Source organism: Leuresthes tenuis, unplaced genomic scaffold, assembly GCF_036924035.1.
Source record: "Leuresthes tenuis unplaced genomic scaffold, fLeuTen1.0.hap1 SCAF_3, whole genome shotgun sequence".
In the NCBI taxonomy this organism is placed as follows: Eukaryota; Metazoa; Chordata; class Actinopteri; order Atheriniformes; family Atherinopsidae; genus Leuresthes; species Leuresthes tenuis.
Genome location: NW_027325357.1, coordinates 25,524,769 through 25,551,540, shown reverse-complemented (window position 1 = coordinate 25,551,540; position 26,772 = coordinate 25,524,769). Strand labels below are relative to the sequence as shown.

The 26,772-nt window shown below is 43.9% G+C and overlaps 1 protein-coding gene across 4 annotated transcripts in view; it reads right to left on the bottom strand.

Moving 5' to 3' along the window:
• The window catches only part of ndrg3a (ndrg family member 3a), a 31,065-nt gene extending 4,610 nt beyond the window's left edge, over positions 1-26,455 (bottom strand). Inside the window, exons 1-8 of one of the 4 annotated variants that reach the window (XM_072382769.1) lie at positions 26,282-26,455; positions 13,494-13,580; positions 11,376-11,408; positions 2,772-2,877; positions 2,486-2,606; positions 2,189-2,251; positions 2,033-2,093; positions 974-1,060 (exon numbers count right to left, since the gene is read on the bottom strand). In XM_072382769.1, coding sequence (XP_072238870.1) covers positions 974-1,060; positions 2,033-2,093; positions 2,189-2,251; positions 2,486-2,606; positions 2,772-2,877; positions 11,376-11,408; positions 13,494-13,550 — 528 coding nt within the window. In that variant the 5' untranslated portion in view covers positions 13,551-13,580; positions 26,282-26,455. Of the gene's footprint in view, positions 1-973; positions 1,061-2,032; positions 2,094-2,188; positions 2,252-2,485; positions 2,607-2,771; positions 2,878-6,880; positions 7,286-11,375; positions 11,409-13,493; positions 13,581-14,379; positions 14,546-26,281 lie in introns of those variants that run through there. The other 3 variants (XM_072382771.1, XM_072382770.1, XM_072382772.1) reach the window with 3 other exon arrangements.
• Positions 26,456-26,772: the final 317 nt, after the last annotated feature.

Below are 26,772 nucleotides of genomic sequence, written 5' to 3'. Positions count from 1 at the left end.
TCCAAAAAAAGCAAGTTAAATCTAATTAACAGAGGATTAAAACTCTTTCCTGAGTTTTTAATGCTATTAAGTCAAAACTAAGCCAAATCTAGGCAGAGATAGAATCTTGTTTTTACTTATACAACAATATTCCATTAAGGTAAGGCAGACAAAGAATGATGCTAACAACATAACGTATATATAACATATGTAGACCCATACAAACGTGAACTTTCTCACTCATGTCCTATAACCCAATGGAAGCGTGTGGTGGTGTATTTCTCTGTAGAACCTGTAGTATCTACAGAGAAATACACATTTCATTATTCTTTGTATTTTCTGGTCTTTTACACCAGCTTGAACACCAATTCTTATCCACTGTTCTCTCACTAGTTATGCCAGAGAAGAGGGTCCACATTTGACTGTTGAGCTTATAAACAAAAAGCAAAAAGGTAGCTTTATACACCTTTAACATCAGGGTGAGCAACAAACACAGAACATATCTCCAGTCTACTAACTGGCCCAAACCAAGCAGACTGAAACAGAACTTTAAGCAGACAGAGCACAGAACGGTGGGCTTAAAGTAGTATAGTCAGGGTAGAGAGAATTCAGGCTGAGGCCAGGGTGCACTCATGAATGAGAGCTTAACAGAAGGCAGGGGACCAAACTGACATGGCTGGTACATCATTAAAAGTCCGCTTACACTCTGAGATGGATATTGGTAGTGTTACTTTCCTGTTGGAATGATACATGTTCACTGCTTCACTCAAGAGGATCAGTTAGTAATTCTTCTGCAGAACATTAGGCCTGCATTGCAACTACACCAACAACAGATTGCATCTTGTATGCTAATAATTCTTGTTTTTTTTTTTAGTGAGCAGCATCGGACAAAATCTCATTAAAGCAGATAATGTTATTAAGTCATTTCAGTAACAGGACCTTTGCTGCACGCTGAAATTTCTTTTCAGGTTCATGGTGATGTTTTAACACTAACCTTTGAAGCTGCCCAGTCAATCCAGCCTTCAGCACATGGGTCAACGTTGATCAGAACCAGTCCCTCAACGAGGGTGGGGTTGTTCAACTGGGAAAGACGGGATGCATGTCAGGAACAAAGACAATACGTTTCTTGCATCAGTGTGTTGTGGTGGGTTTCAGTTTTAGGGAGATAAATTCATTTTTCAATGTGTCTGTTGGTCCGGGCATCTGAACGAGAAGGGTGATTATGCAGCTACGTCTTCCGAGGTTTGTGTCTTTCTGTCCATATTTTCGGTGCTCTTTTGACAGTATATTTACAGAACAAACACACTGATAAAGCATAGTAAAGAGAGGAGAAACAGAAATATCTGTTTGTTTAAATTAAGACATGAAAGACGGAACACGAAACCATGGACCTAGCTCTGAAATTGCCTGCAGGTAGACAGTGGATGTCTGGGGAAATAAAACATCCATCTTGTCCAGTGTCGAGGGAAGGCTGCAGATGCTGCTTTCAGCTTGATGCAAATGCAGTGCACCAAGAGCTGCTGTGGGTCTATTGTGGGTAAACGCATTTTCATCCAAACCTGTTCATTTCAGATTCAAATTTTCCACATTAGTTCTAAACAAGAGCAGACTCTCCTCAGAGAGCCACTGCTCCCATTTTTCATTTCCACACCTCCCCATATTACCCTCCTCTCTTTTCATTATTCATCTTTCAGTGCTACCTCACTCCTCTCTGTCACTTCTGGACCTCTCCGTTAGATTGTGCTTATCCAAGCTCCACTGAGTTGAGCTTGGAAACAAAGGAAAGGTGACTGAAAAGGAGGGAATTACCAAGGTGATTCTTCACGTGGCCAATAGCAGCATTGCAGCAGACTATAAAGCAACCTGATGGCCTGTGTGGGCTAGATGGGAAGCTGTAATGTTCGGTGTAACAAGCTGCCAGGACTAAAATCCTCATTTATTGCAGGCAAGACAGAGTGTCAGAGAAAAAGAGCAGGAGGAGAAAAAAAGAACAGAAAAATTAAGCATAGTGAGAGTGCAGATGCTGCTGCTGCTGCTGCTGCTGGGGACTCACTGCAAAACGGGTGAGGATGTATGCTCCTGCCCCCACGCCGATGCCGATCAAGCTGTTGACCCTACAGAGAAACCACCGATTACTGTGGGACTGGAGGCGACCAATCAAACCATTTTCACAGCATCAATAATATATATTAACAGGGGGATCACTCACTTCAGCTGAGTCATCACAGAAGGCAGCATTTCAGCCAGCTCGTCCATGGTTGGGTAACGATACCTGGAGACGGTTGGTGACAGATGTGAGTGGCGAGGACAGCTTCAGTTCTTTATGTTTTGAGTTAATCAGAAAATATTGAGCTCATAATAGATTTAAATACCTGAGGAAAATCATAGTTAGATTAGGCAAGGAACTTTACCATTAGCAAATGAACTTGCTGCTAGTGCAGCAGCAGTGAAATATACTGTATGAGCTCCCATTTATCAACACATAGTAAACCAGACTGACACCCACCCGCTGGGGAAGGGAGGTGCCCCCTCCTGCTGGCCAGGCGCATCCACATGAACCACTGCAAAGTGCTGGGTGATCTCCTGCATGTCCTCATAGTTGAACAGGGTGTTGAAGCAAGACTTGTCTAAATAACAGAAAAGGGGCAAACAGAGGACACAGTATGTGATGTGAGAGTGCAGATGGTTGAAAACCTCAGCGGGTGTGTTGAGTGCAGGAGAAAAAACAAAACTGGCTCATCTAAACCTGAGCACCGTATATTGATGAGCTTATTTTTGACTGGCTGACTCACGGTTGAGGCCGATGTCGTGATAGGTGAGGATGACAGGCCTGTTGCCCTTGGGAACGCCTCTCATTGTCACATGGAGAACACCATGCGGAGTCTCAATGTCATGCTCCTGCAATTCAGGGAGAAGAAAAAATTGTTTTGGACCAATAGCTGATACATATATAAAAAAAAGGGGAAGACTAAACATTAGATAGATGCAACTTTTAGTCATATCTAATGAATAATTCTGGCTTTGTGTTATTCATAAGAACAACAATTCAGCTTGCAGTAGTTTAGTCCCAGAACTCTGCAAAAAATAATGTAAAAAAAACTTCTAATAAAGTCATTAAGAAAAAGTTTGACTCCAAACTCTGTTAGCTATGACAACTTTGTTTGTCCTTTTTTGTGATTCTTTGTAAACCTCACCAGTTAGTCATTTTTCACTGGACAGGGCTGAAATATTTCCTGGGATAGTTCCAACTACGTTGAACAGTTATCGATTGAAGGTTTTTGCCTTAATCAAATTCACAGCAAAACATCATGTTCGATCGAGAGCTGTCGAGTTTACCAGAAACACACAGTGACTACACAAGTCCTATTATTAGCTACAGCTTAAACCGACAATCTTATAAACCAGGCCAAATAACTTTTAGATGCGACACAAAGGTTCCACAGATTTTCAGCACAAATCTATGCCCACTGCAAAATGAGTCATTTGTAAAGCTTAGAAGGAAAAGTAAAGATGGTAACATTTAGTTTCATTTAAACTTGGGAAAAAACCTAAAACCCGAGGTTAAAATTTTTAGAAAAGACCCGAGTCATCTTGTAAACATGGGAACAAAAACACCCATATGCTGCACCAGTTCATCAGCGGGTTAGTGGAAGTTCGAACTGGGAGGATGAGGTGAGTTACCGTCACACATTAAAGCGCCTCAACACAATTTGAACTTTTTTTTGGTAGCATTACTCTGGTGCACAAAGGAATATGCTGCAGTGCACTGCTACCGGGATAAATCAATGATAGTGTGACTCCGAATGTTTATCAGGGTAAAGCTTTACACTTTAAGAGGTATCGTGTTGATTATATCATGTCAGCCTTCTTTCTAAAATGATCGTAATCTCAAGAGAGGATTGATGCGATTCCTACAACAGACATTATCTTGATCATTTCGCAAAACTGAGTAATGTCCATCGCACTGATTAATAACAACTACATTTACGCTTCAACAAGGCAGCGTTTGGGGTTGATATATTGTGGATGTGAAGCCAGCACCTCTCCCGAACTCCTGGAAAACTAATTCATGAAAAGGGCGGCTGGAAAACAGGCTTTTCATTTGAATAAAAAACTGCTTTTTACATGTATATGTGTAAAACATAACTCTGTAAAAATGCAAGTATCATTTAGAGCCCTGCTAAAAATAGAAAAAAAAGAAACTTCCACCTTCATCGTTCTTTTCATCCCTTTACAACTAGAATTTCTGTCTTAATCACACACTGGGAAGCCCCACGTTTGGAGGTAATTTACGATTTCAGATGACATTTTATCTTACTGAAGGATGCGAATGGGATAAAAGAGGGAATTCGTTTCAAGAGGACAAAGCAAAACCAAACAGAGCCTCAATGGCTTCTGTGGACAACGGGGGAGAGTTCAGTGATGACTTATACAGAAAGTAACAAAGCCTGTTTCCAGACCCACTGATCAGTCACAGAATCGCAACATTATTACAAACCTACAGGATTCCCATGGTCAGCGCGATTTGGTGCTGCAAACAACACTGCATGACAAAGCTACATGCATATGCGAGTGTGTGAACTGCAAAAAGCAGCAGGAGAGGACCATCAGCTTGCCTGGTCTCAAGGCCCACAGGTCATCAATAATACAGAGAGCGAGCCGGAGCAGACAAGAAACCCACGTTACGGCTGACGCACCGAGACTCCAACTGCTGTGATGCCAACTGCTCAGCTCTGTTTGGACATCCAGGGTGTCACAAGCCTCTCAAAAGGAGATGATGGCTAATTCTAAAAGATACGGCTGCGGTAATTTGCATCTGCCATCAGTGACGGACACAGCAACACATACAAGCTGCAGAATAGACTCTTTTTTAAAATCTTTTTTATTTGTGTGGGAGTTGGTACAGAGATTAAAATGTCGCACAAAAGGAAAACTACACACTTCCAGCAAGAATGTGCGACAAGTCAGTTGATAATGAATACAATTTGTCTTCTTGAGATCGAATAAACCCAACAGAAGTGGCGATGACAGGAAGCCTTTTGCACAGTTGAGGCCTTCTCACAGATAATGAAATGATTCTGCAACCTCGGCTCATGGGGTGGAAAAACAACCTGTTATAGACTGAGAGGAAACACTCCTTAGCTGTGCTGCGGCAGAATTTTCATTTTTGGACAAGGACAGAGTCAAGGACACTCTAGAAAATAAGGTAAAGTACTCGCGGTGTGTGTGTGTGTTCTGTTCATTAGCCTGGAAAAGCAGGTAAATGCACCCCAGCTGTGATATGAAATGAAAATGTTCACAGGGCTTACAGGGAATAAAGATGGGGTAGACAGAACCAGAGACGGAGAGCCTGGGAGAGGATGGGAGGAAATAGAGCATGAAAGCAGTGACAGAGACAAGACAGGAGGAATCCTCTATGACTAAGGGAGGAGTGTAGCTTAAAACAGAAGGGGTGCATCATTTTTATTTCCCATGCCTTTCCAACCATATCTTTGCACAGACGGAGAGTAACGAAGGAAGGGGCTGCGGGCAGGAACTGAGGGACAGAGTCTTCTATCTGTCCAGCTGGCTATTGGCATGACTAAAAGCTGTATTGATCTCGGAGCCCTGCCTCTCCTCATGTCAACTGACACATAGACACGCATGTTCGGGTATTTACGTACACACTGAGGCGTGAGAGGAAAACAGACTTGGGGTGGGGCTGCTAGTCTGGACAGCGAGAGGGGAAAAGAAGGAGATCAGTGCACTGGCATCAACTCTTTCCCCCTTTAGTGCGTTCATGCTGGTTGGTTGTTGGACAAAAAGTGTTGGCAGGTGCTTGTGGGTGGTAGGAATACTGAATAGTGATTTGTCCTTTAAAAAGAGGGTTTCATGTGGTTTTCTGGTGCAAGAGAGATGCTGAAAACTCCTATTTTTTCATAGAAATACAGTGACAGAGGTGGGGTGAGTTGATAAAAAGGATAGCACAACATCATGCTCATCCTCTTCCCGCAATGCTTTGGTTTATCAATACCTCCACTCCATTTTCCTTGCCCTGCCAGGAAAGGCATCAATCACAAGCGAGAATTGCCAAGCAGTCAGTAAATGACTCACAAGTGCACACAAACACAGACGTATACAGACATGTACGCACATCCAAACGTCCTATAGATATTCTCCGGTGGGATCTTTCTGGGTGCTTGGTCCCATTTCTGGTAAAAACTCAGCCGTCCCCTCCTGCAGCACTCATACTACATGTGTGGGTCATCAAAGCAGAGACTTCAAACTACAAACTCAAGGTCTCGGCAGGCAGGAGACGACAGCCGCCACAGTCGTTTTTTTGTGATGTGTTGTTGCCACACAGTTCTTTGAGGTGAGTGACCTTCCTCCCTGTCTTCAGTGATAACAGAATAAAGAACACAGTGTGTGTCTGAAGGCACTATGCAACACTCACAGACACTCACTCAACGCTGAGCAAAGCAGTTACAGCTGCACGCAAACAGACCCATGTAAGATATAAAAAGAAACATGGCACCCTGAAACACACAGTTACCAACTGCCATGTGAGACACTTGAGCACAACGCACATGCATTTGTCATACCATCTCATTAAAATGCATCACCACACCCGGAGCAAGTTTAGGCTGTGCAGACTGCACACATGGGCACTGTGTGACCTGTAGGTGCCTGCACACACACACAGAAGAAATGCTCGTCCCAAGCCAGCAGCCGCCAAGAGAGAAAAAGCAACAACAAGCAAGCCAGGAAAGACCCCAACAGCCACTCCTGTCCTGCAGCCAGCTGCTGTCACCATGTCTTTTTAAGAAACTGCACAACAACACCCCTAATCTGAACCAGAGCCTCTTTGCTGTAAGGACTCAGTCAGGTGTGTCGAGTCAGGCATCACACATTTGTCACTCACCACTCCATTTCCAGCGTATGCAATCTGGTCCAGGTCCAGAACAGCTGACATGTTTAACCCACACAGCAGAAGAGTGTGTTATGCTATGTGAAAGTGTGTGCTGGGCAGCTTTGAAGATCTCAAAAAGGAGGAGGAGGAGGAGGAGGAGGAGGGAGGGAGCTTTGGTTGGAAGGGAGGGATGTAGGGTGAGGCAGCTAGAACAGCAGCAGCGACGAGGGAGGAAGAGAGCAGTGAGCGGAGAAAGACAGAGCAGAAGCAGCGAGGAGGAGATGGCTAAATAACTTGAATGAAAGCAGAAGGGGGGTGTGAAGGCGGGGAAAAGATGCAGAAAGACCAAGAGAGAGACAGAGACAAGAGGTGGGTAAGAGAGCAGGAGAAAAAGACAGAGGAGGAGGAGAGTGAGACTGCAGTTAGTGCTTGGTAGTCACAGCGCGTCCATGCATTCAGCCACCGGTGCATTTAATTGGATTGCTGAGGGTCAGGTGGGTAGAGGGAGAGGGTGGGGCTTGGAGGAGAATGGAGAGAAGGAGGGGGTGGGTGCGAGAAACAGGGGTGATGGGGTGCAAAGGATGCAGAGGCAGTCCAGGAAAATAGGCAGGCTGCTGACGTCACAGGCTGTTATTGATGAGGAGGAGAGGCGAGGCGAGGAGGCCGCCTTTGACAGCTCACCCTGGGCTGTTTTCTGCATCAGCAAAATGGCTGCTCATCCCTAAGATTAAACAAGTTCTGTCCGCACGTTGAAGGAGAGGAACGCGAATGACCGTAGCTTTCAAACTGAAAATAACACCAAATGTGATGCAATCAGACCCACTACGGCTCTGATACCAACCGGGACTAATGTGCTATGCAGCTTTGCTGCAAATGTTACCATTCTACTAACACTTCCATATCCTGTAAACCAGTACAAAGTATTCATTCCACTACTGGCCTTTAACAGAAGACCATTCTCATGTTATAAGCCATCTAAAAGAAGGAAGCCCAAAAAGCTACTTATTTTTTCCTCACCAACCATAAATGTACATTATCCTGATCTACATACGCTAAACTTCCTGCTGAGTCATTTGATCCACATAGTTTATTGATCTCTCCTTTTCCACTCCTGTGCTCAGCTGCAAGCAGGGCAGGGTGTCACGAGTCTGTCTGAGACGGGCTGCTCTGTGCAGCCAATAGCACACCACAGAGTCGGTGGGATTACAAAAAGAGGGGGGGGCTTTATTGGTCGGTCAATGCATCAGCATGTTTGGTTGCAAACCACCGTTTCTCCACATTTTTCTGGTCCTGACCCACAGAGGGTGCAAATGACGCACATGCAGAGGACAGAACACCTAATGGAATAAACGCTTCCCGTTCACATGTCGCAAACATGGTAATACAGAAATCAAGCATTTTGTTTGATGTATTATCACAATATGACACTACAGAAAACTTCTAAATGCAGAACCATCATTTATGTCCCTTTCTGCAGCCATTCTAGTCAGCTCGGTGAGACAAACACTGTGACGTTCAATCATTTATGCAACATTAAACACGCATGTCAGGCAGCAATATCTCATGGAGGGATCAGAATATATACACCTTTTCTTCTACAGAGCCAGCGTCTCTTTGTGCCACAGAGTGACTCATCAGGGTTTTGGCTCGCCTCTGCAGTGCGAGGAGGCATGCGATGATCTCTCGTCTGCACAGATCATCGACACATTCAGAATTCAGGGCTGGATTGCAAATGTTTCTGCATTTTGCACCGGATGGACCTTGTACTCAACTGTCCACCACTCGAGATCACACGGTCGGTTTTATCCTTTTTTTTTTTAAAGCTTTTTATGATGCCCAACATCACCTTAAGGACACTCGTGGTGAAACGCTCTGCAGATCAAAGTCATAAAGCAAAAGCAGAACCTTGTGGCCACAAATTAAACAGGGTGATGGCGCCCTCTGCTGATCTTACTGAGACAGTAAATCTAAAAGATTTCTGCACAACAATACAATATCAAGGAATAAACACGGATACTTCATTCAAGGTCAAACCTAATAAGAGAAATATCAAAAGACAATGTGGAAAATACTGTAAAGACCCCAAAGAACAGGTGAGACAACGAAGACCCAGAGCAAAGACTTCAGGGAGACATCGAAAACCTATTTTCAAAGTGTGCAGCCAGCCATTTCAGCCAATTTCATGTTTATTAAGCAACTCCCTGTTCTGAAGTTTGCACTTTCAAACACAGCAGGTCCTCCAGACTCACACCTTCATCACCTGTGTGTCTCAGATCCTCACTGAGGGATACAAAACTGCAGTAGTCTCTTTGAGGCGGCTCCACCTCATTCTCTCCATCATTGCAGCCCTGCTGCAGGTGCACACAGCTTTCACATAACTGCTGCAGTACCGGTGGGCTGCCTGTGGTGGGAACTTTATCAGCCGGTGTAGAGCAGGCGGACTGTCCTCCAGCTGCTGGAATGTCACAGCTCAGAGATGGTGCAGCAGTGAAAACCCCTCCCACACAGAATGTACGCATTAAAAAAAGCCTGATTCTTTGTACAGCGCCGTGCGCCTTTTGTCCCTATTCAACTGCTGCGATGTGTGACGTGCACACGGAAATTACACACCTTCATTCTAACCACAGACTTGTCTCAAATATTTACATGAAACAAAATCTGGAGGAGCAGTATTTCATATTTTCAGAAATCTTTAGCCAACTGAAGCTTACTGCTAGTCCACATGTTTAACAGCTGTACGCCTGCTGATGCATGTGAACGGATGAATTCAGTGAGAAATTGTACAACATATTTCTGTACATGTTCTAGTAATTATTCAAAAGACTCCCGAGTAATTGAAAATGTCATAGTGGGGCTATGGAATTTTAAAAAAAGAAAAAATTCTAATGGAGTTCAAAGAATCATTAGCTTAAGGACTTATCTTAATTTCTTAAGACTTCTGAATGTGATGGTCTGAGTTTAAAATGGCTGCCAAGAAAATAAGGTCAAATACGCTTAAGTCTCCCTTAACACCGCTGAGACAAAGTCTGGTACAATTATTTCTGCAACTTACAGCTGCGTGACCCCAACTGAATCCCAATTAGAGGAGAGAAAAGAAATACCACACTGAGTATACGGTCAGCTTGTGAATATGACTGTATTAATAATACTGCAGGCAGGAATGGATGTCGGCCGCATGTATATAGTAGCATCTGCTCCAGCTAACGTGCTTTCTCTGTTCCCGTGTCTGCAGCAGCTATTTTTAGCTCTGATAGGATGCTGGAAGAAGGTGTGGCTGCAGAATGTGAGAGAGGGATGGTTTAACTCTTCGCAGTCTTTACGCCCATTCAAAGCACGACAGAGAGTATTGCCTGTTGGATGCAGCGTTTTGGGAGAAATCCAATTAAGAATAAGAGGCACATAGCTGGCAAACTCCTCCTTCTCCTTGCAGAGATGCCATTAAAGAAACGCATTGTTCTTTTTTTATGAATCATAATTACTTTTAGATACTCAAATAAATATATCTTCAACCAGGTCAATCTGGGTGTAAAAATCTATAATCTATAATTCCACGGTGTTGATATCCAAGATTAATTTTATGGCATTATGCCTTTATCCAGCGATTTGACTGCAGATTGTAATGAGAGGATTGAGAGCGGCATGGCATCCAATGGCAGTTTTTATGGCAGACTCATGTCTGAGGATTAGAAGATATGAGTCTTTACAAACAGCCCAGCTGCTTGGTAATCAGGGTGAACAACCTCACAGAAATTTGATGAGAGTTTATCTTTTAAAGGGCATCCATTTGTTCCCCACAATCTTTGGGTATATTTATGAGAGCAAACAGGTTCCTTTATAGTCCTCCTGGTGTAGAATTTGTTCTAAACTGCTTTCTTGCCCTTTAGCCAATGTGAATGTCATAAAATCACAAAAGGCCTGCTGTCCACAGACATGACAGTGAATACACACAGATTCAGCATATTAAGCTAAGTTTTACGATTTGCATTTCTCCAATTATCTTTCAACCACAGTCAACATAATCTTCTCCAGCAGTGCTTTGTATACAGACTCCAGTATGGCGCTTGTGCTTCCTCACTCACTGGTTTAGGCCAAAACAGTATTCAAAATGTTGAAGTGACCCCCCCCCCCCCCCATTACAAGCACAGGTGCTCATAAGCGAAAGGAACAGAAGGTTAAGCGGCAAAGAGTATATTTTGCTACTACATAATTGCTTTGCTCCTCAGTTCACAGTCAGCATGAGCATGGACAATGTTGGATAACAAGCTGGGCAAAACAAACCTTGACGTGAAAAAAATTAAATAAAAAAAAGCAAAAAATAAGCCCTAACCTGATTTCTTTTTTTTCTTGCATGCGGTGTCCTGCTAAACTGGGTGTTACCACTGAGGCACAATGTTCAGATGTAGGGCGAGGAAACAGATTGCTTCAGCAGTAGGGGGCCTGAGAATTAGGCCCTGACCCCCCTTCTACAAGCACAGCAGCAACAAAAAGAGTGGAGAGCAACACTCACCTGGCAGTCGAAATCTTGAAAGTTGCGTGCATTCTGCAAAAAAAGTAAAAGAGGAGAGTTAAAATGGACCACAGTCTAACAGATGCCGTGTTTCTTGAGTTAAGCCGATAATAGCTCTTTATAGGTTTGTGTAACACTCTGCATATGGATGACGTTTATTCTACATATGTAATAGCTTAAGTATTACAGCAATTAAAGAAAGTTCTGTTATTGCCGCAGTACCTCTTCTCACCTTCAGTCTGCGGAAGGAAGGACGTCTGAAGGTAACAAAAAGGTGCCAAAAAGCTCAAATGTAGTTTCTCTTTCTTTAAGGGCCTCCACATGAAAAGGCCCAGTCTGTTCTGATTGGTCAGCTGATTTGCTGAAGTCAAAGTGGTGGAGTTTGACATCGTGGCTCATACTTTATCCCTTTTCACAGAGCAATCGTGTGTTATTGATCAAAAAGAGACAGCCTTGCTAAGCTGTAGCTGTTCTCCTTTTTTAAGAAGAACCAAAGAGAAGGGCTCAGCGCCGTAGCCACGTGTGCTTAAAATAGCATGCCACCATGATGGAATTAGCTAAGTGACTATGTCTTTGTAAGAGTGATATACCACACCCTGCCACCTCCATCTCAACCAATGCACGCCAATTTGTCTCAGAGGCACATCATTTGACTGCCTATTCCATATCCACGCCATACGTGCAAAGTCGATGCCTTTTGAATGTAATGTGTGAACACAGCTTTTAAGTAAGACACGCCAAACTATCCACTGTGTAGATGTGGTGGGAGGGGAGACGCTGGATAACTAACAAGTGATTTCAACGGCAGCGTGTTCAGCAGGTGAGAACAAGTGCGTTGGGAAGGAAACAGTATGAAGAATTGAACATTTTGCTGCCTACAACAGAACTGACGGTGCAGCATTTTCCTGGCCTTTTGTTTCGACTGAGGTAGCAGGGAGCCATAGCGTAAATGGACAGAGAAGTGAGAGTGGGTGGCAGATTACAGAGAAAATCTACACAGGAATTCGATTGTAGGCGAGACCAGTAAGGCGCACATGGATTTAGACACAGATGGAGGGTAAAAAGCTGTCCTTTTCATCATCCTGGTGACAAAACTGCCATGAGCAAAAAAATCATTGAGAAATAATAATTCTAGCAAAAGTTCTCTCTTTGCCATGATTATTCAGCATGTCGAAGGAAATGAGATCATCACAGATGTTGGCATGCAAATAGGCGTCTCAAAAAAAAGAAAAGAAAAAGAAAATGAGGACCCTTATTCATCATTGCTATCATATCCTGATCTCCATCCGTAGGACTTCTTAATGAGCTGGCCACTAGGTGGAGTGAGAGGTCAGTGCCAGTCTTCCACATTAAGAGGATTTTTCTGACACTCTCTCTCCTGTGAAGAAGACTGACGAGGAGAAACCTTCCCCTGCTCATTCATCAGACCCACCACTGAGGAGACGCGACCCCCTCAGACCAGATGCACCGCCGCTCGCCCCTCTGAAGTATTACAGCCTCCTGTGTGCTTGTGAGGTCTGCAGAGAGAACAAAACTTTCCAGTGTATCCCCAGATGCATATCCTTTCTAATCAGTTAATCAGGGTTATGAAGGCTGGAAGCAGAGGAGGATGGGAAGAGCTTTGATCTGCCATTTGGGTGTTTTTTTTTTTTCACCTCCACGTTTTCCTCTGCTTTTGCCTTCATTCACTTGCTGGAATCTTTCTTTCGAGCTACAGAAGGAGAAATAAAAAAAGATGACATTCCTCCAGCTTCTCCTTTGATCTTGCTTTGTTCTTGCTGGACTGCTTCCTCGAACTCTATATGAATAATTTCATTTAAAGCCCCTTTTCTATCGACCGGCTTCATCATTCCCCCCCTCCGCTTTCTCTTTCCTCTCGATAGTTGAGCATATATGAATAATTCACTTTGATGAACGGGACTGCGGAGTGTGCATTCCAGGCGTGTATATATATATATGTGCCCAGGAGCAGCACAGTGGGTCGTCATTCACTTAGAGAGCACACAACGCATCTGGTCAGTTTGTGTCCGTGTGATTATACAGAAATGCTCTCTGTGCACAGATGTGTGGCCTGTGGCCCGAGCGGCTTATAACTGCCATGCCCTCACCACAACTCACCTTATTGGTCAGCAGCGGCTTGATCTCAGTCAGCTGTACATCCTGCAGCTCATCCATCTTCCTGTCTGGTCACTACAAACCTATGGTCTGTAACAAAAAGGAGAACATTGAACTGTATGTAGCAATAGTACTGCATGCTCCAACAACACTGTTTTGACCTACTCAGCTCAAATTATCACCTGATTGCAATTATTTGATGTAAAAGTGATAACTTTGCTCAAGTCCCAGTGTTCAATGCAAATAATAAAATAATAAAATGACCAAATAGGATAAATAATTGTGAATTGGGATAACTTGATTAATCGGAGACACAATTACATGATAGTGACAACCTGAGCACTGTTGGAAAAAAACACTCCCATCATGATAAGTTGAATTGTTGATGCCATGACAGTAATGTTCTTTTCAAAATGATTGAGAGAAATCATTACAACTAATGGGGATGATTACATTCAAAAGGGTTTCTTTGCAGACATTTATTTGGAGGGTCCTAACATTGTTTCCATAATTGATTTATATGTTTATCTATAACTGGATTGTTTGTCTTGGCACAGCTGTGATGCCTCTGCAGGGTTATGTGCCAAGGATCAGGGACGCTAACGGCGTCCTTTCAGTTTTTTGAGAAAATGGAGAGCTTGAAGTCCACACAGGCACACACACACACAGGCACACACATACACAAAGGTAGATCAGCACAGATTTAACAACAAGCTCCAAAGCCCACCTCATTCGTTTTCCCCTTGAAGCCTGCCGTTTGTCCCTGCACATCACTACTGAACAAGAACAGAAACACAAATATGTCCCCCTCCCCCACCTTGCCTGAAATGATACCTCTTCTGCCTTGCCTGTTTGCACAAGGTGAGAACAGGAGGCAGTGTTGTATTACCTGGCTGTGCTAAGGAGTGTGGCTTATGTTGCAAATAAAAGCAGATGGAGCCTTTGTCTCTTCTCGGGCGATAGTTAAAACTGGAAGGCAAAGACAAATCAGCCTGTGCTGCTCAGCAAACAGGCTTGGCGTAGGAGGACGGTGATTCTAACAGAAACAAGAAAGAAATACGGGCAAAACTAATCAACTGTGGGAACGTCGACAATCACTTCCTCAGTTAGAGACAAATCCCCTGGAACGACCTTGAGCCGCTGATATTAGATAACCTTCAAGGTTGGTTGGTGATGAGCCAACTTTCAGCGGGGGACACCAGAGATGATGACGTCACGCCACCGTGTCTGTGTCGCCAGCAGTTTTATCCTAATACTCAATGATGAAGTTCTGAAGAGACATCTGCCCGTTGACGCATGAATTGGGTCAGGGGTGCATGCTCTGGCAACAGATTGCTCCTTGATGGAAAACAACCAGGGAAGCATATGGAAAAAAACTGAGCACAGACCTCAAATTACATAAAACCCAGAAGGAAAAAAAAAAGTGGAAAGATCCAGTGTAGTGTGCGGTCAGCAATCAGTGGTGAGTGAAAACATGACCCGTAAAATCCCTGCTGACAAATCCGACTCAAGGGTGGAACTGAACAATATTTAGATAACAGAACAAGGAAAAAAGAAAAACAAATACTCTGCACGCTTGAGCAGATTGAGCATATTGGCCTGAATCGATGCAGCACTTCCTCAGGCTGCCACAGAAATTTGGATAGAGGCAAAGACCCCTCTAAATGCTGCTGGCCAGCAGGGTAATCGAGGGGTTAATGGAAGATAGACGTCAGGGAGAGCTTAAACCGACTGAGTGCACCCACCAACCCACTTCTCACCGTGCCCATCATCCTTAGGTTAGATCAACACTTTCCCTTCGGCTTATCCCACAGCATCAAATGACCAGATCACATTTAAAAACATCTAAAACACCACCATAGACACCATCTTCTACTCGCCGCATGTGTGCTTTTCTGTTCAGCATGCACAGCTGTTGCCATAGAGACAAAGCTGGTTGCTGGTGTTTATTCTAAGCTGGGATAGACCCACGGGACAGATGTGAAGCAAGAAAACGAACGGAATAGGTCGTCTGCTGCTGCTGAGGCGCGTTTTCAGCTCGACTTTATCAAATCCATTTTTCTCAGGGAATTGGTGTGACCTAGAGGCTTGATATGACAGCAAAGCTTTGTGGAACTGTATCAGAAAAAAATGCAGCGAGTATAGCCCCTGATGAGGGCCGAGAAATTCAATTTCCAAGCTGTGCAACTTGTAGGGTTTGTCCCACATTCACGTCATGCCATCAATGTAGAACAGGATGGGGAAAGGATAGCAAGAGAGCATGAAATACAGCCTGTAACTTCAATGGTGAGATCGTCTCCCTACACCAGACTCAGTGTTACTCAGCTCTTGCACTATTAAGGTGCGTGAGAAGGGATTACCACACAGCTTTCCTCCATCTGCTCTTCCAAGTCCATCTCCCTGCAGGATGTGTTGCTGTAAGGGGAACCTCATCTCAGCTGTAAATATCATGCCGCGCAGCGAGGGACAACGGGACGGGGCTGCTGTGTATGGAAAACTGTGTCAAGAGGAAAAACCTTGTGGAGCTCTTTCAGCGCAGTAAAGGTCAGTTTTCACTACAGCCAATGTCAGCGATGCCTCTGAGAGACTGGGCAGTTTTTAACTCTGACACAGTGACATTCACCAAGAAAACTGCAAAGACTTGCTGAACTCTGTCACTTCATTACATGGAGAACTTATTCAGAATCCTTCTCCCTGTGAGCAAGCACTCAAGTGTAAAAACTACGTTCAGAGCAGGGATGATTCCTTTCCTAACAGCCGAGACACAGGTGCCCGAAAACGTTCAGATTTAGACGATGGGTGAGGAGACATGTGCCAAAACATCTTCTTAAGATCTATCCATCCTCTGCCAACAAAAAGCAGTCGTGTATCTGCCATGTCAGCAGATGGCCCTGAGTGATTGATGAGCACATCTTTTCCTCCTTCCTTTCCTCATCTTCATCCTCCTCTTTGTGTATTCATCCCTCCACCTCTCCTTGGGCCGTCAGGAAGCCTAAGTGGGCTGCATGATGAACGAGTCGGAGCCAAGATGTGAGGCTGACCCTGCCCATCCACTTCCATTAGTCTTGTCTTTTCTGTTTGTCACCATGGCAACCACAACTTCAAATCTGCCTGATGTCATTATCACCGCCAGCATGATCGCACTTTGACTCGGATCTAGTGATTTCAAATGTCTTTCTTGATCACAAAGATGATCAAATCTTACGGTTTAGTTATCATTTATCCACTTTAACTCTAGAATATCCCCTTAAGTATGTTTTTTGGGGGGAGGGTCCTTGTTCTAAAGCAGTCGAAAATAAAATGAACAGCGTAATTCACATACATGTTTAGTTTCATAGGAAGTTTATGCGGCAAACTTTTTCAACCTGCAAAAACAAATTATTGAATATTCACTGTGCAAACGGCACAAAATGTGACGACTTGGCACTTTAACCCTCTAACCCTAACTCTAGCCCGATGAGACTAAAGAAACTTAACTGCAGTGATCAGTGTCTGCATCGGGTAGCTACTGATGGCTCCTACTCTTCCAGAGCTTACACGATGATAACCAAAGATTAAAAATCAAACCCTGTTGAAAAGTGAAAACATCCATAATCGCTCAAAGCCCTGTATTTAAACTAAGAGACTCATTTTGCCAGATTAGAAGTTTGAATGACACTTCAAATGAATAAAGAAAAAAGAAAGTACACCCACCTGTCAGGTGTTACACCTCAGGACAAAATAAAGAAGTCATCTGGTCCTTACCAGATCTTAAAATGAGGCAAATACAACCTCAGATGAACAACAACATGGGGCATATCACACCGGGTCAATTATTTCTTCCTGAAAACTAAATTCAGAAGCTATGTTTTAAAAACATCCCATGACTCAGTTTAACTCATAATTCTCTGTATGATGTTATCATTTGTCTCTTCCAGTTTCCTTCAGTTCATTGAGCTTTGCAGGGATTTGTTTATGCACAGCTCTCTCATAGTCTCACCACAGCATTTCAGTCAGGTTGAGGTCTGGACTTTTAACTGGGACATTGCAGCACTTTGATTCTTTTCTTTTTCAGCCATTTTGTTGTAGATTTGCAGCTATGCTTGGGATCATTGTCCTTTCACATGACCTAATTACAGCCAAGTCAGACAGATGGTCTCAGATTTGACACTAGAGTACTTTGGTATGCAGTTCATGGTCGACTCAGTGATCCTCAGTGGTTCCGTGGGCTGCAAAACAAGCCCAAATCACCTGTGCTCCATCACTGTGCCTGATAGTTAGCTTGAGAGGTTTGTGCTGACATGCTTCGTCGTGTTGTGGTTCATCTTTTTATGTTCCAATACGTCAAATCTGGAAATAGGGCATACTCTCGTTTTCACATGACTGCATGCCTATCCTCAACTGGAAACTTGGTCCTCGGTCAGCAACAAAGCCTCTCATCACAAAAGAAAACAGGACAGCTTCAATTCCAGAGATGCTGCCAGGGCTTCAAACAAGAGCAAAAAAATGCCTTCCTGTGTGGTCATGGCAGCCTTTGACTGGGAGACTTTTCCAGGATCATGTCCCTAGAAATTTCTTTATCCTCCAACTTTTTGTAACCAGGCCAGTCTAGTGTTTACAGTTCTCAGTCTGCAAAGGCGGCAATCCGCACCGGAGTAAAACTAATGGACTGTGACAAGGCTCAGTTCAAGATTATTGCTCCAACCTGGGTCATTTGGTAAGAGAATTAGAAAAAGGAAAAATCCATTTGTGTGGGGACTTCAGCCCCCACCTCCTCTGCTTGTCAGGTCAGTAACGGTCATAGCTGAATTTCACTCCGTTCAACTAAAAATCAAGAGGGAAGAGATAAGACCGGGCAGCAAATCTGATCCAGAATGTGCTCTTTCTTTCTCCATCACAGAAAAGTTAACCACAGAGCATCCCTGCATGATACTGTCAGCAGATGCACACAGATGAATGAGCATGGTAACTGCCACACACTCTCACACACACACCCACAGCTCCTCATGCTACACGTCTGCTTAAGAAAACGACAGCTTGCTCTCTCATCATCATCATCCTCCTCGCAGCTTATAAGATTCTCCTGATACATTCTGACAGAATGTTTCATCAACAAAGATGATGAGACATCTCTCTTATGTCTTCCTAGGAAGGCATACATAATCATTTCTGTCAAACATCCCAAAATCTAAATGTAGAACAACACCCATCTCTGGTTTTGAAACAAAGAACTCCGAACAAAGAATAGGAACAGCTGCATTAGAGGATGTAAATAGACTGATGTGACACGTGATCATCTCAGTGTACCCAAGAGGACAAATTTACCACCTCAAATACAAACCTCCATGACTTATCCTTTCAGGATTAAAAGGATCTAATAAATGCTAAATACTGCATTACTATAATTGGCTCGCTCCTCGTTATAAAAGCGAATTTGAAGGCAGTCTGACGCAGTCTTTGCAACATTTAATATCATGAGCCTCTGGGCAGTCGTAACTCAACGTACAAGTGATAAAAATGTTGCAGAGGTTGTACTTAGACAGAACATGGGACATTACACACACAGGATCGATACTGCAGGAGCTTCTCTGGAGGTTTAGGACCCACGCATCCAGATAAATTTGTGCACAGGGGTATTTGAAAACATTTAATCTGATCCAACGTCAAACTTGTCGAGTGTATTGTTCCCGGCATGCCACATCGCTTGATCTGCATTCAAGGCATTTAGATCAGAATACTTCAGTAAATTTCAGCCTCTGCTTATTTCTGCTAATGAGCCATTTAGAGGGCATCTACAGGAAATAATCCACTTCACACCCTCCCCAATCAGGCACTGCACTAGCCTGTTTAATGAACCGTACACATGCCTCTTAGTAGAAAGGAAATCCCACACTGGTCATCCCTCACTTGGATGTTTCTGTGTGTGTGTGTGAGGAAAAGCTTGGTCCATCAGCAAATGATAGTAACTGGGACATAGCAGCCATTGCACTGATCTGCCTGCCAAAAAGGAGGCCCTGCTCTGACCTCTACTCGGGGGACAACCTCTGATAGACATCCATGTAAAAAGGCACACAACCCCCTTAGATACTAAAAAATACAAAAAAAAAACCCACATGTATACGCATGCAGAAACTTATTCAAACATACTTCTTGTCCTGTAGAACCACTGAGTGCAAGATCCCTCTCATTACTCTGAGAGCTTTTAAAGAATTGCATTACTCCCCGAGGGGCCATTTTACCTGCTCATGGTCTTATGAGATTAAACAGCAGCATCTGGCTGTAGTCATTTATAACTGTACATCTGCTGGCATCCTCAGCATGTTTTAGCTCTTACAAGAAGATGTGCACAGGCAGATAAAAGTCCAGGGTCAGCTGCGAGGCTCCTCAATTAGAGAGCTCCACTTTGTAAAATGATTTGCCACAATTTCTGATGGCTTTTTTTTCCTACAACCACTGGAGGAGGGATGTTTAAGATTAACCAAACTGGAAACTCGATTTATCCATCGCTCCTGTAACAGAGAGGGAAGTGATTTGATGACAAGAAGCTGGGATATGAGTCAGCCCTCCCGTGACCCTCCCTCCTCGGTGGATCCAGCCATACAGTCTAAAAAACGTTACCAAAGAATCTATTTTGGTAATCTTCATGCATAAATAAAGAAGAAGTCCCTGCACTGAACCGCATATCAATTTTATGCGAGTCTTACTGGTCGGTATATTTTCACAAGAGCTTCCACAGAGGTAACCAAAGGCTGCAAATGAAAACTCAATGAATATCAAGAAACATCCGCAATTTGTGACTCATTTGGCCCGATTAAAAGAGGGTTCATTTGATGACACATCGCCACACCCAAAGTGACCTTGAGTTTAATCATACATACAGCCATGTGAAAAACAAAGTACACCCTCTTCTCAGGTTTTACACATGAGGACATACAAAAAAATGAGGCCAATGCAACCCCAGATGCACAACACATTTCATACTATAACATGATCTATTTACCAGAAACTAAACCAAAACGCTGAGCAGGGTAAGTAGCAGCCAGGAGCTGCTGATCACATGGACTTATTAACTGATCATTAGCAAGTGTGAGCACCTCTATAAAAGCAGAAGTTTTGGCAGAAGTGTGCTAACACGGCGCCAAAGAGGAAAGACATCAGCACTGGTCTCACAAGAGCAATTGTTGCTGCTCATCAATCTGGGAAGTTTTCAGTCTTCTCAGAAGGGGGCATCCCAGTAAGTTCACACCAAGGTCAGACTGGGCAATGCTCAGACAAAATGCAAAAAAAAAAAACCCAAGCGCTACATCTCAGGCTCCGCAGGCCTCAATCTGCATGATAAATGTTAATGTTCATAGAAACACACTGACCTAATATGACTTCTTGGAAGTATTTTCAAGAGAAAGCCTCTTCTTTCTAAAGAGAACAGGGCAGGGCAGGTGAGGTTTGCAGAGTGGCATCTGAATGAAGTAAAATACCTTCGGAAAAATAAGAACATTTATATGACACCTCAAATAAAATGATTCGCTGAGTCAAAAGTTTTAAAATACAGTCCGACCGAAATTGTACTAAATCAGGCTTCTCAAACCCAGACTAACAAACTTGGATAATGTGGTTCAAATCGCTCAGTGCATGTACGCTAAACTAGACTCAAATGAGCCCTCCTTCAAATACGCTCCCACAGAGAAATGTTGCAAACATATTCTCACCCAGTGTTGCAGCGTTGAACAGACTTCAATACATCCATGAACTGGGACAAGGACTGTGGTCCAGTTACATGACCATGTCAAGCTCTATATGTAATCATGCTCTGTGTCTTTTGGACCGACGAAACCAAACTGGATCTCCTCTTACTAACTGTCAAGCACGGTGGTGGAGGGTTGATGATTCGGGCTTGCTTAGCAGCCACAGGACTGAAGCACTTTGCCGAAAGTTATTTATTCTCTTGACTATAGCTAATCTTTGCATAGGCTCAGCAATCCTAACTATTATTTTGTGATAACAAACATTGTTATAATAATTTAGGTCACACCACCTTCCCTACAACTTAAACTACTGGCTCTGTGTTACAGGTTCTAAGGTTCATTTGCTTCTTTTTTTCTCCCCTTCTTTTTTTTTACTGTGCTCGTCTCAGTCACACACATCAGTAGTTATTTTTCCTATGACTCCACAAGCCTCTGCAATGTACTGACCCCACCGATGCCTGATAAAGACAATGATGCAATCATAATGACATTTAATAGGAGAATCATCAATAAATCAATACATGTTGGAATACGGGAGGTCTCCCAGAGAGTGCTAAAATATATAAGTCTTGATAAAGCTGCTGTGATAGGACAGAACATGGTTAGATTCCAACTGAACGTGTCTCTCCTGGCAGAGCTCCTCCTCCGTGGCCATAAATAAGACTGAATGGCTGCTCCTGTCAGCCCTGCCCTCAGTCCTGCTAATAGAGTACCTGTCCCTCCTCTGCTACGCTAAGCTAGCTGTGGGTCTGTCGGGATTCCCTCTGCTATGCTCAGTCGTGCAGAGAGAATGGTAGAAGACAGAGTGTCCGAGTGATTCTGTGTGTGTGTGTGTGTGTGTGCATGTTTGTCCTGGGTCTCAGGTGGTGGATGTGAAAAGGCAGAGTCAGAGCAGCAGTGTTCTGCTGGAGGCACAGCAGGATCCGCAGACCGCGGTCAGGCAAGGGCAGCTGTGGCGGCAGCAGTGAGGCCATCTGTGTAGCACGCTCACATAATGACTCAGACGGACATAGAATCAGTTCAACAAGCTGGGTGGAAAGATGATATACTGCTTAAATAAAACATCACCAGAGCACAGGCGCATACGAGCCCTTGTACACAGGGACAGTAAAGACGTGTGTCTGTAAAAAAGTGGAGGGCTTTGAATCAGAACATGTCTCAGCGCGTTTCAGCGTATGAATCAGTGCTAAGAGGGCTGCTGCCTCACAGGAACACAGACTCCGCTAATACAGTTATCCATGTGGTCAGTACGGCTGTCACAATGACTGATTACTGACAATTCAATCTCTCAGACAAACACAGAGGTGGCTCCTCCGGTACCTTCGCTTAACAAATGCTCGCTGTGGAGGTCGGCGGTGTCCTTGGCAACCACTCGGAGGGAGCCCCTCCCTCGTAACCATGCGCAGCTCAGCTGGTGGTGCCGCTGAAATTGAATGACCTTTTTGATATAATTTACATAAAGTCACTCTTTGCTCCTCACCAACAACTGTAGCTTTCAACTTTCAGTGCAGCAGAAAGACAAGAAGTGAATCACGCAGGTGGAGAAAATCTTTCATACGTCGATAAAAATCACAACACTTACTGAAATACACCTTTAGCAAACAGGGCAATAACAACCACTAAAGCTTTTAATGTTCTTGGGTGCTGCAGAGACCATAAAGTTGCAGATGAGGTCACACATGTGGAACGAAGCCTAATGTCACGGTGACACTGTGACTGAGGCTGCTAACTTTAGAGACTGTTCAGAGTGTGCCAGCTGCTTTGTAGCAATAACAAAGAGGGATTCGGAATATCTTCCCTTTTTTTTTGTCTTTCTGGCCTCTCATTGCTCTTGTTTACACAGACACACACTTTCAGAAAAACTGAATGCAAATTGAAAATAGCTGATGTGATGGAATTTGTGGGGGAAACGCAGGGGCAGGCGTGTGAAATATGCAATCGTAAAAGAACGACAGACTTATCAGAGGATGTGAAGGTGCAGCTTGGCTTGCATCCAAAATGTTGGCTCAACAAGCATAGCACCTGTGCTCCTCCTCTCCTGGTCCCCACCTGCAGCTGTTACTGATGATGCTGATAGAGGAAATGGAGACAGAAAGAGCCCCTCCGCCAGCAGGAGTGCGACACAGCAGATAAAGAGCGCTTGAGATGGTGTGGACACCCTCGCTGCCTCTGGGAGGACAGCCTGAGCGAGAAGCGCTCTCAGCACGAAGCCATTTTTCCCTTTGTCATGGGCAAACCTATCATCAGCTACGTCACTACAAAAACAGAGAAATTTGGGACTGTCTGAAATGATTGTTCAGCTTGGGTCAACAGATATTCAAGAAGTTCTCCTGGAACACATCTAGAACAGATGTATCAGCTCTTTTGTGCTGTAGCACCCAGTCTGGTACAGCTTAAATTACAGATGCTGTCTGGGTAGAAAGAAACAGCAGTAGCACAGAGCAACAGATTTAAACAAGGTGTGTGGAAGCCTGGTGTGTTCCCCAGGTGGAACCCTCTCGCTGTGAGGCTAACCACCACGCCACCGTGCAGCCCTGGTGTCAAACAATCCTTTTTAAAGCTCTTCACTTACAACCTGCTGAAAGCTTGTTCCAAAGCACCCGTCAGGTTTACAACAGACGTTCAGGGGACATGGAGGAATCCTTTTGCAGATGGAATTTGGGACTTTTAGTTCTTAAAGATAAAACTGAAATTGGGAAGTCAGACCTCTAAAAAAAATGTTTTTTTTTTTTTAAATAATGGGAATTGCCCAAAATAAATGACAACCGTACATCTCTGAAATCAATGTTTTTCAGCAGCTATACGCAGTGAAAGAGGCTCCACTCAGGTCTGTGACTGCGTTTTCTTTTTGGGGGGGTTCCAGACTGGCCCGGGATCGTTCTTATGGGTGTTTTCGGGTTACATTCAGCGAGGGGGTCGTGGTGAACATCCATGGCTGGCACCAGTTGTTTTCTGCCCTGTTGAGCTGACTCACCAATGGACAGTAATGCTGAAGGTGCATGTGAAAACGAGGGAGACTGACTGTCAGCATACTGGCTTAATTACTGTCTCCATCCCTCCAGTGAGTGTTAGTCCCTGACATTCATCCCGCCCGCTGCTGCAAAAACCCTCTTCTACACGAGAGCATCTCTCACTTTTAACGTGCTCTCTAATCCCTGTAACTCATTGAGTGCGCATTGTAATCCAAGATAAAAGGCACCCTAATAGTTTCACTACTTAATGCAGACAAACTGACATTATTTCACATCATTCACTTACAGCCTTAATGCAGAGTGAAGTGCAGAACTGTTGCGTTCTGCTGCTTTTGTTTCCACTCAGCTGAGTTTGTTTTGCTTATATTTTAGTGTGGACGGTGAATAAAAAGACCCAACAGCTTTTATGTGTGCCGATGTCAAATGGGGCACAAACCCATTTTAAATCAGCAACATTTCAGTGGGTTTAGTTCTTAAAAGAAACCCGCTGAAAACATGTTCCATAGATTCCATCATCTTAAGGACAAAGAGTAGCTTAATAAACAACCTTTGGTAAAGCAGTAGGTTTTCACAGTAATAATCAACCAGCGGCCTTCTAAGACATGGCAATAAACCATCTGCTATTCCTCCTGAAAGCCTCATTCGCAGAGCAGCTTATAGAAAGCATCTTTGGCTGTTATCTTATCTACTGGCCTTTCAAGTTGGAGCAACGGTCTTCAGCAGCTGTGTTGTGAGTGACAACAAAATCCTGGTTGCTGCTTGTTGTGTAAGCTCCATTCAAGCCTTGCTGACCACGTGACGGCGCGGAAGGCATTGTGGGAGACAGAGAACCTGAATCAAGGAGCAACAACGAGGAATTCCAACTGACATTTAAATTTGATACCAGGTGAAATTTGATACCTGAATTAAACGCGTGTTTAAATTATGTTTGAAGAACTCCACACAGAGGTCACGACGACCTTCTAGTACTCAAGTCTTATCTAATCCTTGATAGCTAAAATGATATTAATTCCCTCATTGCTTCTGATAGTTTCACCACGAAAGCGCCCAACACAGCGTGGTTGGAAACACGTCCAAAGATGGAAGTGGTAGTTTTTAGAGCAGACTCTCTGTCTCTCAAAGTGAGCACCTGTGTGACCTTAGCATGCTCACTGCTGACATTGTCATCCAGCATGCGATGTGTGAACGGTGTGACACTTGCAACACACCTACAAGTGTCCCTGATCTGGTCAATACAGAATATTCCAATCAGAACAGGACAGAACAGGAAGCCAGGCTTAGGAAACTGGGCAATGTGAAGAGGAGTACTTGACACTTGAGATTGGCAGCCCTACAATCAACTCACAGCTGGGACTATTTTTTTTAAACTTGTTTTATCCTGTTCCAATCAAAACTAAATTAAACACTTCCAGAAAAGCATACTATAGTCCAACAATACATAAACTACAAGTACAAATAGCATTACTAGCCCACACAACAAGTTTGTCGATCTGAATACTTGTTTTTCGGAGGGAGGGAAGAAAGAGAATAACGCTTTTACCCCCTAAAGTGATATCATATATGTTTTTAACTGTGCATTAAACGAGACAAGTTGTTAGTTACTCTTATAGAGTTGTTTGACGTCGGTTACCTACTATGTAACGCATCGTGACAGGCCTCCTTTTATGAGATTCTGCCACAACTTGCTTCTCAATCTAAATGTGGCGATATACGGAAAACAAAGACGTCCCAACATTTACTTCTCTGACTAAATGAGGAAAATAAGCTCGTGCGGGAACACAGGCGCTATGGCGCATCTCTGTTGAGAGGAGCAGCAATGAACTCAATTCAACTGAACCGCAGTTTTTCGAACTGAATCGCTTTGCTCTTCCAGCCTTTGGCTTTCCTGGTGTTTCACATGTGCCCCTCGTTGGGACTCTGATGCTTCCTTGTTGCTGAAAACTGATACAGAGCAGTCACTTAAAAATACAAGACATACGGATAGCAACACGAGCAGGTCGGGGGATCCAGCGAGCGGAGATAATCTCCTGTGGCATCGGGCACATCTGTAAGTGGTAAATGGGAGATGCGAGGGCGTAAATACGGGCGGAAGACTTACCTCGTCGGTGAAATAAATTTGTGGCGAGTTTCAGCCAATTCCTTCCTGGGAAAATTGATAAATACGAACCGTTAAATGTTAGTATCTGAGTGTATAATGTACACAGCTCCAGCCAGCCGCTTCCTCTACGTCAGCCTGTATATCTGTGTGACTCTGGGCGGAACTACACGCTGCGGTGGAGACACCGTTGGAGGAGCCAATGGGAGGAGGCGGTACAACTCACAGATAGGAGAAGAAAGCAGGAGCTCTCACGCGGCTCAGAAATAATAAAAACCTCTGCTCTCAGTGAAAATGGATATCGAAAGTCTAAACTATTGACTGTACACGACACGAAAGTAACGAAACTGCACTCAGTTAAATATTGTTTCTAGATCAAATTTACGCTTCTCAACTGAATTACTTCCACGAGCCGCAGTCTCAGCTTTGGAGTAGCGGAAGATGCGAACTGCGCATGCCCACGAGAAAACTTTTGATGAGGACATCCTCGTGCA